The 16,725-nt window shown below is 39.6% G+C and overlaps 1 protein-coding gene across 7 annotated transcripts in view; it reads right to left on the reverse strand.

Annotated features, from left to right (window-relative positions):
• LOC122564877 (disabled homolog 2-interacting protein-like) overlaps window positions 1–16,725 on the reverse strand; it is a 684,630-nt gene that overhangs the window by 582,399 nt on the left and 85,506 nt on the right. For 4 of the 7 annotated variants that reach the window (XM_043720268.1, XM_043720274.1, XM_043720269.1 and 1 more), the window contains exon 2: window positions 9,945–10,066. In XM_043720268.1, coding sequence (XP_043576203.1) covers window positions 9,945–10,066 — 122 coding nt within the window. Of the gene's footprint in view, window positions 1–9,944; window positions 10,067–12,425; window positions 12,443–12,948; window positions 13,037–16,725 lie in introns of those variants that run through there. The other 3 variants (XM_043720270.1, XM_043720272.1, XM_043720275.1) reach the window with 3 other exon arrangements.

Raw genomic sequence — 16,725 nt, forward strand, 5'->3', positions numbered from 1 at the left:
CGAGAGAGTTACAGCTAAGCCAAGCCCTTTCTTTTTTTGTATTTTAACTATAGCGTGTGAATAAATTGTGTTTTGCTTAACATCAAGTAGTTTGACCAATTGAATTTCATCTGGAACACAGCACTTCACATTTACCTTTAAAATAAGAAACAGTTAGGGTGTAGACTACTTTCTTAATTTATTTTGAAGGGGTCTGCTCTGGTCAAAACACATCCTCCAATTCTCCACATGTTCCTTTGCAGTAGCACCTGAGAATATGCAGGTTGTTCTTTTATAATGCATGCCTCGTCAACACAAATTCACTGTAACACGACTGATGAATTGGGGGAGCTGTTTCTAAAGTGCAAACTTTTAAAATCTGTGTTAGCTGTAACGCAATTAAATGCTTTTTCTAAAGTGCAATTTTTCTACAACACAGGGTTGCAGAAGAACACAATCATTGCGTTATAGAAGAACTGATTTTAGTGTTGGTCTTGCGAGAGGAAAGAACTGAATGAAATCATTAGGGAAATGGTGTTGCAGAAATAATTGAGATTGAACCCTGATATATCCCCAGGGCCTGATAATCCACATCCGAGGAAGTGCTACCAGAAATAGTGGCTGCACAGTGGTCATCTTTCAAGATTTCATAAACTCTGAAACAGTCCCTATGGATGCAACGGTGTTGATAATAGAATCACACTATTTAAAAAAGAGGGAGAGAGAAGACAGGGAATTATAGATCAATTAGCCTGATACTGGTATTGGAGAAAATGCTAGAATCCGTAATAAAAGATTTAAAAGCAGAGCACTTGGAAAGCAATGACAGGATCAGTCCGAGTAAACACATACAGTCAGTTTTGTTGTAACGTGTGTTTCTTCAACGTGAATTGGCTTTAGCGCGATTGAAGAATTTAGACCATTATTTGTAGAACGCTAAACTTTACTTACCTGTATTGGCCTGATGCAATTCTGGCCCCATTTGTTTAAATGGTTTGGCTACTACACCATTATCTTAAAACGCGAGATCGAATGAGAACATATTGTGTTATATCAGAACGTACTGTGTAAGAAAGGGAAATTAAATTCTTGACAAATAAACTGAAATTTTGAGAGGATAAGACAGAGGCAGTGGATATGATTATTTGGACTTTCAAAGGGTATACATAAGGTCCCACATGTGAGATTAGCATATAAAGGTAAAGCAAATGGATTTTGGAATAGTGTACTGGCATGAATAGAACTGGTTGGCAGAAGTCAAAGAATAGGCATAAATAGGTGTTTTTTTCCCATGAGTGGCAGGCAGTGACATATGGGTGCCATACGGATCAGAGCTTGAACATCAGCTTTTCACAAAATATATTAATGGTTTCGATAAGGGAAAGACATGGGTGTAAAACACAAAGATGCTTCAGTGCAACTTAAACAAGTTGAGTACTACCTTGTTCTCTGTTTTGTCCCTGCCTGCCCTGGTTGTTTGACTCGCTTCTGTTCTCAACTGTACCAGTGTTAGATTGATCTCTTTCCTCACTATCTCCCTGGGTCGCATGCCCCACCTTACTAGTTTAAATTCTCCTGAGCAGCTCTAGCAAATCTCCCTGCCAGTATATTATTCCCCTTCCAATTTAGGTGTAATCTGTCCTTCTTGTACAAGTTATGTCTACCCCAAAAGAGATTCCAATGATTAAAAATTTGAATCCTTCTCACATATACCAGCTCCTCCTCTCCTATTTCTGCCCTCACTACCTCATAACACCGGGAGTAATCCAGATATTACTACTCTCGAGGACCTCCTTTTTAAATTCCTGCCTAACTCTCTATATTCACTCTTCAGAATCATAACCTTTTCCCTTCCTATGTCATTGGTTCCAATGTGTACAATGACCTCCTGCTGGCCCCTCTCCCCCTTGAGAACATTCTGCACCCTCTCTGAGACATCTTTGATCCTGGCACCAGGGAAGCAACACACCATTCTGATATTTCGCTGCTGGCCGCAGAAATGTTTGTCTGTACCACAGACTAGAGAGGCCCCTAACACATTTGATTGCTTGGAATCAGATGTACCCCTCATTACATTACAGCCAGTCTCAATACCAGAAACCTGGCTGTTCATGCTACGTTCCCCTGAGAATCCACCACCCCCTATATTTTCCAAAACAGCACATTTGTTTGAAATGGGGATAGCCATAGAAGACTCCTGCACTACCTGCCTACCTCTCTTACCTTTCCTGAAGTTAACCCATCTATGTGACTGTATCAGAGACTCCCCCCCCACCCGCCTTCCTATAACTGCCATCTATCACATCCCATTGCTCTTGTAAATTCCTCATTGCCTCTAACTGCCTCTCCAACCGATCCATTCTATCTGATAGGATTCGCAACCACCGGCATTTATTGCAGATATAAATCTTCAGTAACCCGTAAACTCTTCCTAAACTCCCACATCCGACAAGAAGAGCATATCACTCTGCTAAAGGGCATTTTTGCTCCTTCCAAATCTACAGACCCAGAAAATACCACTGTCTTATTCCTCTACAAAACACTGCTCCAGGTTAAATTAATACTTATGGCTTATATTTAATCAAGAGACATAGCTCAATTAAACATGTAATCAAGAACCCACTCTACTCACTACTAGAGACTTATTGTAAGGTCACGCTTAAAATGCACTTCTGTTTTGTACTGTGACCACTCCCAAACAGGTTCCTCCAAGATCAGTTGTTTTTTTAATTTTCCTAGGCGCACTCTGATGTCAGCGATACATGAATTCGACAACAAAGGCAGCAACTGCGCAGGTACACTACTGTGTCATTTAGCAGTGTGGGTTTCTTTCTCTCTCTCTCTCTCTCTCCTGCACTGACCTCACCATGTGCTTCCATTGTCTGTACTTCTCCCTTTTAAAAGTGCTGTAGTTTTTACTTTTTTTTCTCCAAAGTTACAAAAAAATGCCACCGCATATAAAACAGTAATTGCTGCTCATGGAATTTGAGAAAATCACCTCCCACACCTAAAATACCTCAAAAGGAGCAGCTGCTACAGCCAGAAGTTTTTCTCATCCTCCATCTTGGATTACCCAGAATCCAGTCGGTCTCTCCAATGTAGAGGAGACCACATCAGGAGCAACAGATGCAATAAACCAGGTTAGAAGAAGTGCAGGTGACTCTCTGCTGGATTTGGAATGATTGTTTGGGGCCTTAGACGGAGGTGAGAGAGGAGGTGTAGGGGTAAGTGTTGCACTTCTTGCAGTTGCAGGGAAAGGTGTCAGGTGTGGAGGAGAGGTTGATGGGGAGTGTGGAACTGACGAGGGAGTCACAGAGTGAATGATGCCTATGGAAAGCAGATAGCAGTAGGGAAGGAAATATCATTTTGATGGTGGGTCTGATTGCAGGTGGCGAAAATGGTGGAGGATGGTGTACTCGATTTGAAAATTGGTGAGGTGGTATGCAAGGACCAGGGAATTCTATCCTTATTGTTGTTGGGGGAGGAGAACTGAGGACAAAGGGGCAGGAAATGAAGGAGATGCAGTTGAGGGCATTATTAATCAAGAGAAAGGGGGAATTTCGATCCTGGAAGTAGGAAGATATCTGGGATATCCTGAAGTGGAATCCCTAATCTTGGCAACAGATGTGTCTGAAATTGGGAATATGGGATTGCATTTTTGCAGCAGGGTGGATGAGCAGAAGTGTAGTTGAGGAAGCAGTGGGAGTTAGTGAGTTTAAAATGGATATCAGTGCTAAGTCAGTTACAAGATGGACACAGAGGTCCAGGAATGGGAGGGAGATGTCAGAGATGGTGCAAAGTGTTGAAGTTGATGATGTGTTCGAGCTCCTTGTGGGAGACAGTGCCAATACAGTCATCAATATACTGAAGAGGTGATGGATGACGCCAGTGTAGCTGCGGAAGAGGGACTATTCCTCGTATCCTACGTACAGACCCATGCATGTGCCCATAGCCACCCCTCTGGTTTGTAGGAAATGGGAGGAGTCAAAGGAAAGATTGCTGAGGGTGAGGATCAGTTCCACCAAGCACATGAGTCTGTTGGTGGAGGGGGACTTTTGGGACTGTGGAGGAAGAAGAAACAGAGGACTTTTTGGCCCTCCTCATGGGAGGATACAAGTTTAGAAAGACTGAATGTCCATGGTGAAGTTGACGTGTTGGGGGCTGGGGAAATGAAAGTTTGGAGAAGGTGGAGGGTGACAGGTTTGGAAAGGGAGGATGCAATTAGACGTAGATTATCTTTGTGCACCTTATCTTTGTAAAAGTAAACATGCTGGCGCAATAGGCACTGAAGGTGGCAAATGGCATATTGGACTTCATAGACAGAGAGGATTCGATTAAGGAGTTGGACATCTTGCTGCAGTTGTACAGGGTCTTGGTGAGACAACACCTGAATTATCGCATGCAGCTTTAGTCTCTTCATCTACTGAAGAATGTCTGGCTATGGAGGGAGTGCAATTTATTCCAGGTTGATACTGGAATAACAGGACTGACATATGAAGAGAGACTGAACCAATTAGGACTATGTTCTCTGGAGTTTAGAAAGAGGGTCTCATAGAAATCTATAAAATTCTAAGAGGCAAATATATGAAAGATAATCCCATGACTGGGGAGTCCAGAACTAGGGGTTACGGTTTAAAAATACAGTGTAGATCATTTAGGCAAGAAACAAGCCTAAGGGTTTTTTTTAAAGCAGAGGGTGGCTCATGTGTGAAATGAACTTCTTGAGGAAGTGTTGAATATGGGTACAATTATAACATTTAAAAGACCATTTGAATAAGTACATGAATAGGAAAGGTTTAGAGGGAAATGGGCCAGGAGCAGACTGGTGGGACTAGTTTAGTTTGGGATTATGTTCAGCATGGACTGGTTAGACTGAAGGGTCTATTTCCATGCTGTATGACTTTAGAATTCTCTACCAGAGAAAGCAGTTGAGGCCAAAATATTGAAGTGTTTTCAAGAAGGACTTAGATGTTAGGGTTAACAGAATCAAAGAGATCAGGGAGAAAGTTGGAACATGATACAGAGTTGAATGATCTGCCACAATAATATTGAATGATGTAGCAGGCTCAAAGGACTGAAAGGTCTGCTCCTGCTCCATCTGATTTTTCCCAACGTGTATGTAGATTAAGATCCTTAAGACTGTCACGATACCTTTCTGAAAAGTTTCTATTATTTCTTCCTTCATACTCCATCCATCATGTGGTTTCTGTAATGGGCCGTATACTATGCCACCACCACCCACACCCCAAGTAATTTCCTACCCTCACAATTTCTCATCTCTATCTAATTCACTTCTGATTTCCTGACCTGGGGGCATCTCTCTCTATTGTACTAATACCATTGTTAAAGTGGTGTCATAGCTCTGTTAACTCTGTCCCAATCTATGTCATCATGCAGACATGAAATTAAAATTTCTGAGATATAGTAGTTCCTGGTCTCAAAGGGAAATGTACAGAAGTAAATCCTTAGCATATAATTAACTACTCTGGGCGTGTCCCAGGAGAACATAATGTCTTGAATGGCAATACAAATTAAACCTAGTGGTGCACTTTCAGTTGTGTTAAAAAAAATAAAAAAGGGAATGCTGTATGATGGTTTGTTCAAGTTGCTGGAAAATGTATTGTGTTTAGTCATTTAATAAACACCTTAAAGTCCCAGAGCTTGTTTTGTCATCTGGTCAATTATCAACCAAAGTCTGAATTACATTTTCTTCAACAAAAGTAAGGACGGACAGAGATATTTTCATTCTGGGCCAAAACTTAGTCTGATAATTATGGCACCTATCATTAATAAATCTAATCAGGAATTCTGGAGAAATATCTTTGTCAAGATAGTGGTTAGAATACATAACTCACTCCATAAGCAGTCACTGATTCAAACAGCATGTTATGTAGGAGAAAGTGAGGTCTGCAGATGCTGGAGATCAGAGTCAAGAGCATGTTGCTGGAAAAGCACAGGAGGTCAGGCAGCATTCAAGCAGATGAATCAACGTTTCAGGCCGGAGCCCTTTATCAGGAATGGTTTTCCAACAACACACTCTCGAGCATGTTATGTATTCAGGGAATAACGAGGGGTGGGACGATACATATGTGAAGCATAATTACTGGCATCAACTTGAATGGCCTGTTTCAGTTCAGAACAATGCTTCTAATTTCATGCAAAATACTTCCAACAAAAAACAATCAAACGTTTGTGCCACAAATCTAGCATTTTTTGACACTACTCAAATTAGCCATTTTACAAAATTTAATCATGTTAATTTAGATAAGCTAAAATTCAAAATCAATGCCACTGGGGATGGCATTTTGCTTCTAAAATGATCCATTTGGCAAGTAAACAAAAGTAAGTGCACAGTGTATTTCCTGAACAAAAATTCAGAACTTCAAAATAAAGGATAAAAATTAAGCATTATTGGTTGCTTAAGAGGAGAAAGTGTGGTGCTGGGAAAGCACAGCAGGCCAGGCAGCATCCGAGGAGCAGGAGAATCGACGTTTTGGGCCCAAAACTTCGATTCTCCTGCTTAAAATAGGAGTCATAGTACTATCTAAAATGTACAACAAACAACATGTTAATTTAAACTATGCATTCATTAAAAATATTTACCATAATAAAGCATCGTAAAGTGTTGCTCAAGAAAGAAATCAAATAAAATCTGACACCATATAGAAGGGCTAACAGAGGAGAAGAACAAAAACTTGATTAAAGAAAACTTAAAAGAAGAAGAGGATTTTAAAAGAGGAAAGATAAGTAGAGAGGCAGAGATGTTTAGGACAGGGAAAGTCACAGCCAGTAACATAGCAATTAGGGGATATATAAACAGCTAAAATCAATGGAATGTGTATAGGATAGAGATTCATAATACCAGAGGAGGTTGCAAAGACAGAGGGTAAAGGCCATGAAAGGGTTTGCAAACAGGAGAACTTCTCAAATAAAAAAAAATGTTTTTTAACCAGGAGGCAGTGAAGGTTAGTGAATACAGGAGTGATTAATTACTTAGACTTGCTGAGAGTCGGGATTTGGAATGTCTGGATGCCAAATTTATACAGGATGGAAGCTGGGAGTTTGGCCAGAAATACACTGTGACCCTAGTGGAAGGAATGGACGGGTAATCAAACTCCACTATTCTACAAGCTGTCATCGTGCATAAATGAATAAATGAATTCTCAAATCGGTTAAATTGCCTCACTTTGACTGCTATCTAGGATAAAAGAAACTCACGCTGGGCTTTACCAATTTTATCCTTTAACAAGCAGCAAAACAGATTACTAACCATTGCTTTGCAAACTGAAACTATATCCCCTCAAATACGTACATATTAGTTCATAATTAGGACAGACAGCTCTGCAAAAATATCACAAGTAGAAAGCATAGACAAAAAAAGGAACAAATTCTGTAGATGAAGAGTCCAAGCCAAGAGGAGAATTAATTGACTTTCTCCACACAGTTGTTTGACCTTTGACAATTATATGAAAAGTTTTCAACTGCAGAGCAATAGCAGACCCTCAATTTAATAGCTGATCAGTTGAACTTAGGTGTTCACTCGAGTTAAGCGTTGTTTCCAGAGACAAATACTCTCTGTTCCACTCAGAATGAAGGAGAGAGAGATCTCTCTTTGCTTGCAGGCTTTCCAGAGATCTGGGCTCAACTACCCCTTCTAAGGTCTGAGATCCATGACAAATTGCAACTTTCAAATCCAAATACTCTGCTAATCAGCTTTTCAGTGGTCCTCCTTCATTCACAGTCATTACTCACTGTCAGATTCAGCTATTTAACAAGTAAGCAAGTGCAAGATGTGCAGCAAGTCGTGCAGCAAGTCTTAGAATAGGAAGTGATAATACGAAAGAGGTCAAACAGGTCTTGCATTTTGTCTGAGTATAGCAGCAAAACTCAGAACATTGAGAATTTATTCTCTTGCAACATCAATATATATATAATTTTCAAGAAGGATTACAGGAAGCATGATTTATCTCCTTGACCTGAGGACAAAAAAATCAGTGCAAGCCAACCCATGTTCTCACTAAGATCAACTAATTCAGCTGAGAATAACGATGGTGTCTGGAAACCCCTGACCTGCAGAATGCTCAGTTTACTATTTGAAGCACTCACCTCACTGGGGTAGCATACTCAAAACCAAGCCCCACTACTCCCAGAATCATCACAAATGTCAAGAAGTTCAAAGTATACTAAGTCCCCAATCATCCTGTCAGATAGACAAAGGCCAATAGAAAATAAGGCCAGTTTTTTAGTAAAGATAAATAGAACCTATCTACAGTAAACAACCATGAAGTGTTGACACATAATTATACTTGTTAAACTGTAACCTCCTTTTATATATATATACATACACACACACACACACAAGAAAAAGACATGAACTATAGGTGAAGAGGTAAAACTGAGAAAGTAATTCAATGGCCCCAGTCCACAGGATTCACTGAGATGATCCTTTTGCTTTCCAGGACTAATTGTTTTTCAAAGTGCTCTTCTCGAAGGAAGCACAGGTGATTAGAATACCAATTGCGAAGTCTCTTAGTTACTGTTTAAAACCACAGCTAACAGAGGTTGGTGATTGATAATAAACTGGCTTTCTTCACACTTTAGCTATTTTACTGGAGAGAAAAGACCACCTACCCTTTCAGAGGTGCAAAGACTTCTGCGAGTATCACTCATGCCACAAGACTTTCAGCTCCCCAGGAGCTGATCACATTGTTGTTAGACTGACAGCCTTGGTCAGATACAACATGTCAGGACTCCACAATACAAACCAACTACTTGTTGCCAGCTGAATCTCATTTTATACACGTCCTACAGATGGATGTACATACATGCATACATATACACATTCTCCATGGCTGTTTTAACAAGCAGCAATGTACACATGATTTAAAATTACTTTGTAAATTATTTTTTAAAAGTACAGTATTCCTTTCCACAATCCTCTGCTTTTAAAAAAAATCCTTTTCCCATTTCAGTCCACATCAAAAGTATAGGAAAATAAGAGGGGTGGTCTTTTAAAAAAAAAGGAATATTAAAAAACACAGAAAATAAGAAGAGTAGGCCATTTAGCCCTATGCTCTGCCATTCAATATAATCACGACTGATCATCAAATTCAATACCCTGTCCCCACTTCCCTGTACCCTTTGATCACTATAGTCCCAAAAACTATATCTAAACGCTTCTTGAAAATAGTCAATGTTTTCATTTCAACCGTTTTCTGCGGCAGAGAATTTCGCAGGCAGATCACACTTTGGACGAAGAAGTTTCTCCTCGTCTCAGTCCTAAATGGCCTACCCTGTATCCTTAGATTCCCTAGTCATTAGGAATATCTTTTCTATATTCACCATGTCTATTCCTATTTGAATGTTATAGTTTTCTATGAGATCATCCCTCATTCTTCTAAACTCTAGTGAATATAATCCCAACCAATCCAGTCTCTCCCCCTACATCAGTCCTGCCATCCCAGGAATCTGTCTGGTAAACCTTTGTTGCACTCCTGCTGTCACCAAAACATCTGTCTTCATATAAGAGGGCCAAAAGACCAAAGCGAAGTTGATAGAAAGGGGGCTGCATGGTGGTTCAGTGATTAGCACTGCTGCCTCACAGCACCAGAGGCCCCAGTTCGATTGCAGCCTTGGGCAACTCTGTGTGGAGTTTGCACATTCTCCCTCTGTCTGTGTGGATTTCCTCTGGATGCTCCATTTTCCTCCCACAGTCCAAAGGTGCAGATTAGGTGAAGTACCTATGCTAAATTGCCCATAGTGTCCAGGGTTGTGTAAGTTAGGTGCATTAGTCAGGGGATATGTAAAGTAATAGGGTAAGGAAATTGGTCTGGGTGGGACACTCTTCAGAGGGTCAGTGTGGACTTGTTGGGCCAAATGGCCTGTTCCCACACTATAGGGATTATATTGTTACATTCACAATATCACATCATCTTTTTTTTTAAAATAAGTAATTTTCCACATACCTCTTCTTTGTCCAGCAATAGCAACTGGCCATCCGTGACAACACAAAATTTGGTGTTCCATATTGCATGTCCATGATGTAATTTTCCACATGATATCCTGTGTGTGAGTGGACCTCTCACATCTGAAACACAGAATGCAATTTTCATCTTTATGAAGGAACATTGACCTGACAAAAAAAGTAATTATTTATTATGAAGTCTATATTGGTTTTCACTTCAGTAAAAACTATAATAAGGTTTAGAAGAAATTTCAGAGTGTACAGTATCACCTCCATTAATTCACATCAGCTGTCTCTCACTATTTACTAGCTAAGCAGAGGTGAAAGGACAATGACCAGGTGTTATCACAAAGAACAAAAGGAAAACAAGGTAAATCAAATTTCAATGATAATTTGACTTTAAACAGAGAAACGCTACATTTCTACAGATTGAAAAATTAGGCTTTCTGATGATATTTGTGGGCAGTTAAAAATAAACAAGCTTAAAGGAGAATGCAGCATAGCAGTATTTCCATCAATAACTTATTTTCTTTTGTTAATTGAAGAGGTGTTGGAAGTCAAAGGAATTTTGATCATCATTACTGTGATGACATGAAGCCATGTTCCAAGCCTTGGCCTCAAAATCACTAAAACAGAAATTTAAAACAAGGAAGCGGGAAGAAGGTTGTTCAACAACCAACTGTACCCTCCCTTCATTGGGTTGGAACCTGTGTATAATTTCTTGAATGGTATGCTGCAGAGGTTATTTTGACATGAACAGTAAATGTGCATTGCAAATGTGAGTTAGAAATAAAGCAAAGTGCCACAGAGAGCCACATCCTGTGTTAAAATAACCAAAATAAAAACACAGTTTCAACTTTCCATAGTGTACTTCCACAAAGTGCACATCAAGTGTATTTTTAGGGAAAAACATAAAAATGGTTAGGAGTCAAAATACAATAAACACAAAATGATGGAAATACAGACTTATTGTGTATTTTGAGCATTTTCTGTTTTTATTTAGGTTTCCATCATCTGTAGTATTTAGCTTTTGGACAGTTCAAAACCATTGTGTTTCAGTTATTCACTAGATCTTGGTGAGGGAACATGAATTGTTCTTCATTTTACACTATATAAATAATTTGCATTTATATAGCACTTTCATGACTTCAGGATGTCCCAATCTACAAGTATATCATTGACTGTAATGCAAAGTGCTATGTAAAAAAAAAGCCAAATTTTAAACTACAAACTCTCAAACAGTAATATGATAACAATCGATTTTCCTTAATTCAAAAAATAAAATGAAAGTGATCTCAACAACCACCGCCTTCAGACAAGAATCCTATCAAGTGCAATTGTTGCCTCTCACCAGACCTCCCACAGACAGGTGAAGGATCAGACAAAGAATTTCCTCAACCACAGGATCAATTCTATGTAAATACTGCATCTTCCTTGTTTAACCTTCATATTTGTAATGACTTGACGCCAGTGGAACAAAGAATCCTCACTTCATGTTTATTGGGCTGCCTACATGTCTAACCTCGTTACAAAATATTTCACAAAAACAGGGATAGCTAACTAGTTCACTCAATACATGTGCAAAATTAATACCTAGACAGGTGATACAAGATTAAAACTCCCTTGGAACATATTCAGTAGCGCCAGAGACCTGGGTTCAATTCCCGACTCAGGCGACTGACTGTGTGGAGTTTGCACGTTCTCCCAGTGTCTGCGTGGGTTTCCTCCAGGTGCTCCGGTTTCCTCCCACAGTCCAAAGATGTGCAGGTCAGGTGAATTGGCCATGCTAAATTGCCCGTAGTGTTAGGTAAAGGGGTAAATGTAGGGGAATGGGTGGGTTATGCTTCGGCGGGTCGGTGTGGACTTGTTGGGCCGAAGGGCCTGTTTCCACACTGTAAGTAATCTAATCTAATCTAAACTTATTTTTATAAAGTATTTTTGCAATAGTATCAGGCAATAAGTGTATTAGATTCCACAGCCTAGTATTCTTACATTGTTCTTTATAGTCAGTAGTATTATCACAAACTTGATATCATTTTCACAATAAAACTTCCAAATTTTATTGTGGGCTCCTATTCTAGTGAGATGCACAATCAACATTAAAGTAATTCTCAAGAAGGCAGAAGCTAGTTAGCTCAATTGGTAGTGCAGAGAGCACCAACATTGCAGGTCCAACATGCATACTGAGTGAGGTAGTTCCTGAGGTCTTGCCAGAGTGGTACTGTGGCACAGAAATCCTCAAATAATGAGGATGTTAAAGGAAGACAGAATTTGTGAGGAAGAACACTCTAAATTACTTCAAAATAAAAATTAAAGTTGGAAAGAAAATGCAAAATAGAATAAAATTGACAATAATTCTAGCATTAGTTAAAAATTGGTTTGTGTAACTTTTACAAGATGCTGCTGAAACCTACATATGTGCACCAACTGGCATTATTTATAGTAAAATTAATATCTTTGAATAGTATAGAATTATAATCACCTTTATTTTGCCTTCTTTATTCATGATATTGAGAGATTTGTGTTTCCACACTTAAAAACATTGTCATAGAGATGCACAGCAGGAAACAGACCCTTCGGTCCAACTCGCCCAAGGCAACCAGATATCTTAAATTAATCTAGTCCCATTTGCCAGCGCTTAGCTCATATCTTTCTAAACCCTTTCTACTAATATACCCATCCAAATGCCTTTTAAAATGGCATAATTGTAGCACTTCTGGAAATAAATTTACGCTATGCAGATACAAAGTTAATGACTGATGATTTTCTCTTGATTGTTACATTAAATTGCCTTGCAATACCTATAATTGAAATCCTTTGACATCAGCATTAGTTGGTACAAATATACAAAAAAAATTAAACCATTGTTATCATTATCATAAATTTTTAAACTGAGTCCTGATCTTTTGGAACATTTCCTACAGCATGTTCATATACAGTACAATCACATACAGTAGAGAATTAAAATAACTGGCATTGAACCCTCAAAACTCTTAGATGCTTACCACAATATGCCATTTGCCATGCCATTGATTCACAAAGACCTTGACAGTTCTCCAGTTTTACTAGCTGATGGTAATACTGGATGTCAGGTCGCAGAGGTGAAACCTGGATTGATGGATCACAAGTTTAATTTTTGAAGTTACCTACTACATGGCTAGCCACTGAACACAATCACATAAGGCAACCATTGTTCTTCAACAAAAAGCAATTTTACTCACCAAGGAAAAAAATCTAATAAGAAATATTTTAAAAATTCAAGATGATCTAAAATCAAAGTTTTCACCTTTATCCGAGCAATATCCTTTTCAATACTCAATCCCTGTGAAGGTTTGCTCCCACCTTATTTAAAATTTCTTACTTAGCCAACACTTTATAGTTTTGGCCTGAAGCATTCTTTCCAGCTCAGATGACCTGGATTCGTTTTCCATTCTGATGGCTGAAACCCGTCAGTTCAGACAGCTTGAAACTGAAAACATAAATCTTCACAGCTTGGAGATGTTAAAAACTAGATTAAATGTGTTCTTCTGCACTAAACTCATGACCCATGGCCTGCTTTTCTGTAGGGCATGAAGTATTTACAAGGTTGTATTTTTTATCAATTAGCACCGCAGGTATCCTGCTGGACACTTCAAATCATGTGTCTTCTTAGAAATGGTGTTTTTTTCAAATAACTTCTGGCCTCTTTAAAAAATAACTCCCTTCACAGAAATGAAACTTCACATCTATTTCACTTCTATTTTAAAATCCAAATCCCAAAAGAAAATAGTATATTATTCATCTTTATCGCAACTGTTCATCAACATAGAGTATGCTGGCCTTAACCAGAACATTTGGCAAAACATTTAATTCACTTCACCATCCCAAAAGGAAGAGAGGAAAAGATTATGATCAAAGTTAAGTAGTCTGCTGACATTCATTGTCCCTGAATGACTGAAGGTATTAGAGAGTTGGCACAATTGCTACCATTAAACTACTCTTGCAATTAGCAAAGCAGATTAATTGGAGAAAAGACAATTCAGCCAGAAAATCTAACATGGAAGATTTAAGGAGCAATTCACAGTGAATTTTGGCTTTGTGGTAGAGTATTTTCATACACAAAGTTGGCCACCTGTACATTGAGGAGAGACTATCTTTAGTTTGATAAATAATTAAAGTCTCAAAGATAAGATGTAATTTTTTTCAGTCACTTCTGATAATAAAATATTCAAATGGTAATATCAAGTGCTTAAATTCATTTCACAGACCATAAAACCAGTACTCATTCTGACGAAACCTTTCTCAATAACCTAGAATCTAATGTCAGACAGAATTCTAACTGTTAAATCCTTGGCAGCTGCAAAGACTAATCATCCTATCAATTACAATAATATGTCAAGTGTAAAACAAATCCTAGCTTGACCCCAATCAGCCATGTTAGCTGATTCGGGATCTTCCATTTCCTGTTACTCTGTAAAGATTGCGTTCAACACAAGACAACAACAGCTGACCATAATTGTCAATTTGTTCATTTATCAGAACAATCAAAAGTCATCAGCTATGCTTATTTTGTACAAAGGGAAGAATGGAATCATCTACTAATCCTGATCTTTAATTTAACACTATCCATTCCCTACATAAAGGGAGAAGGGCTATGGTGATGCAAATATTCATACTTAAATAGTGTTCTCAGAGCAGAGGCAAATCCATATCACATAATACGGAGGGAATGTTAATCAAAGTACCTCATTATATTTCGGGAATATAGCCACAGATTCAAAACCTGCAATTTACGATATCATATCCTAAATAAATAATAACATTTTCATCATTTATAAAATGATTATCCACATAATTACACACATTAGAACTGACAGTTGTCCAGGTGTCAATGAAACACTAAAATATTGTTAGTTGGATTTAAAAATAAATATTAATATGACAATGACTTCTTTTTCTGTAACAGCGCAATTGACTGCATGTTCAAATCACTGAAGTTTTATTAAATATAATCCCAGCTGATCAGACAAGCCTGATCCCAGAACGAAACATTGCTTGAAAAATGATATATAAAAAGTCTGAATTTTAAGTCACCCTTTTGCTATTGCTTTGCTTCAATGTCACAATGCAATCAGGACCAGACATCCCAATGACCAGTGCAGGATTCATATAATACTGCTTCCCTAAGATGACAGATCAAAACCACTGGATCAACACGACCAAGGTGGCATATTCTCCTGCTTGGAGAAACTGCTCTACCTTCCAAGTGGAAATCCAGATTCTCCTGAACTAACTTTTGAATCTTCTGTTCCAATGTCAAAAGGAAACAAAATTGCCATAACGTACTTACTCTGCCCATCAGGAATGCTGCAGAATAAATATTGTTTCTACAATCACTCTTCTACTTCTGAGTGCGAGCAGCAGCAGAGTGTAAAGGAACCCGCTAGGCTACAGCTAAGGTGAGACAGTTTGTTTTAAAATTACTTACCGGTAGCGGGCACCGGTGTTTTTTTTCTCTCTTCACAGAAAGAGCGGGAGCAGCAGGGGGAAGTGACGAAGACTAGAGGGGCAGCCGGGAAAGAAAGCAGTGAGTATAAATACTCAACCTTCGACGCCAACGGTCATTCTGAGTGTGAGCAGCAGCAGAGTGTAAAGGAACCCGGAAGGCTACAGCTAAGGTGAGACAGTTTGTTTTAAAATTACTTACTGGTAGTGGGCAGCGGTGTTTTTTTTTTCTCTTCACAGAAAGAGTGGAAGCAGCAGGGGGAAGTAACGAAGACCAGAGGGGCAGCCGGGTAGGTTTTTTCCCTATAAAAGCGCGCAGAAGAACCCGAGGCACTACAGAGGTGCCTCCCTCCTCCTCTAACCTAATAATAAGACCCGTTGTGGTAAGTAGGTAAGTGCTGCATTTTGCTTGTTCTATTCTTTAGACCCAATTTTTGTTTTTTTAAAAAAAGGTTACTTTCAGAGGGATGGCAGTGAAGGGAGTGCAATGTTCCTCTTGTAACATGTTTGAGGTGAGGGATGCCATGGGCGTCCCTGCTGATTACACTTGCAGGAAGTGCACCCATCTCCAGCTCCTCCAAGACCGTGTTAGGGAACTGGAGCTGGAGTTGGATGAACATAGGATCATTCAGGAGGCAGAGGGGGTCATAGATCGGGGCTTTAGGGAAGTAGTAACTCCAAAGATGGCAGATAAATGGGTGACAGTGAGGGGGACTGGGAGGAAGCAGCCAGTGCAGGGACCCCCTGCGGCCGCTCCCCACAAGAACAAGTATACCGTTTTGGATACTTGTGGGGAGGACGACTTACCAGGGGTGAGCATTGGGGTTCAGGCCTCTGGCACGGAGCCTGTCCCCGTTACTCAGAAGGGAAGGGTGAAGAAGAGCAGAGCAATAGTAATTGGGGACTCGATAGTTCGCGGCACAGATAGGCGGTTTTGTGGGAACGAGAGAGACTCACATTTGGTATGTTGCCTCCCAGGTGCAAAGGTACGTGATGTCTCTGATCGTGTTTCCCGGGTCCTGGAGGGGGAGGGGGAGCAACCCGAAGTCGTGGTCCACATTGGCAACAACAACATAGGTAGGAAGAGGGCTGAGGATGTTAGACAGGCTTTCAGGGAGCTAGGTTGGAAGCTCAAAGTTAGAACGAACAGAGTTGTTGTCTCTGATTTGTTACCCGTGCCACGTGATAGAGAGTCGAGGAATAGGGAGAGAGAACAGTTAAATGCGTGGCTACAGGGATGGTGCAGGAGGGAGGGAATCCGGCTTTTGGATAACTGGGGTTCTTTCTGGGCACGGTGG

The sequence above is a fragment of the Chiloscyllium plagiosum genome, chromosome 30, assembly GCF_004010195.1.
Source record: "Chiloscyllium plagiosum isolate BGI_BamShark_2017 chromosome 30, ASM401019v2, whole genome shotgun sequence".
NCBI classification, from domain to species: domain Eukaryota; kingdom Metazoa; phylum Chordata; class Chondrichthyes; order Orectolobiformes; family Hemiscylliidae; genus Chiloscyllium; species Chiloscyllium plagiosum.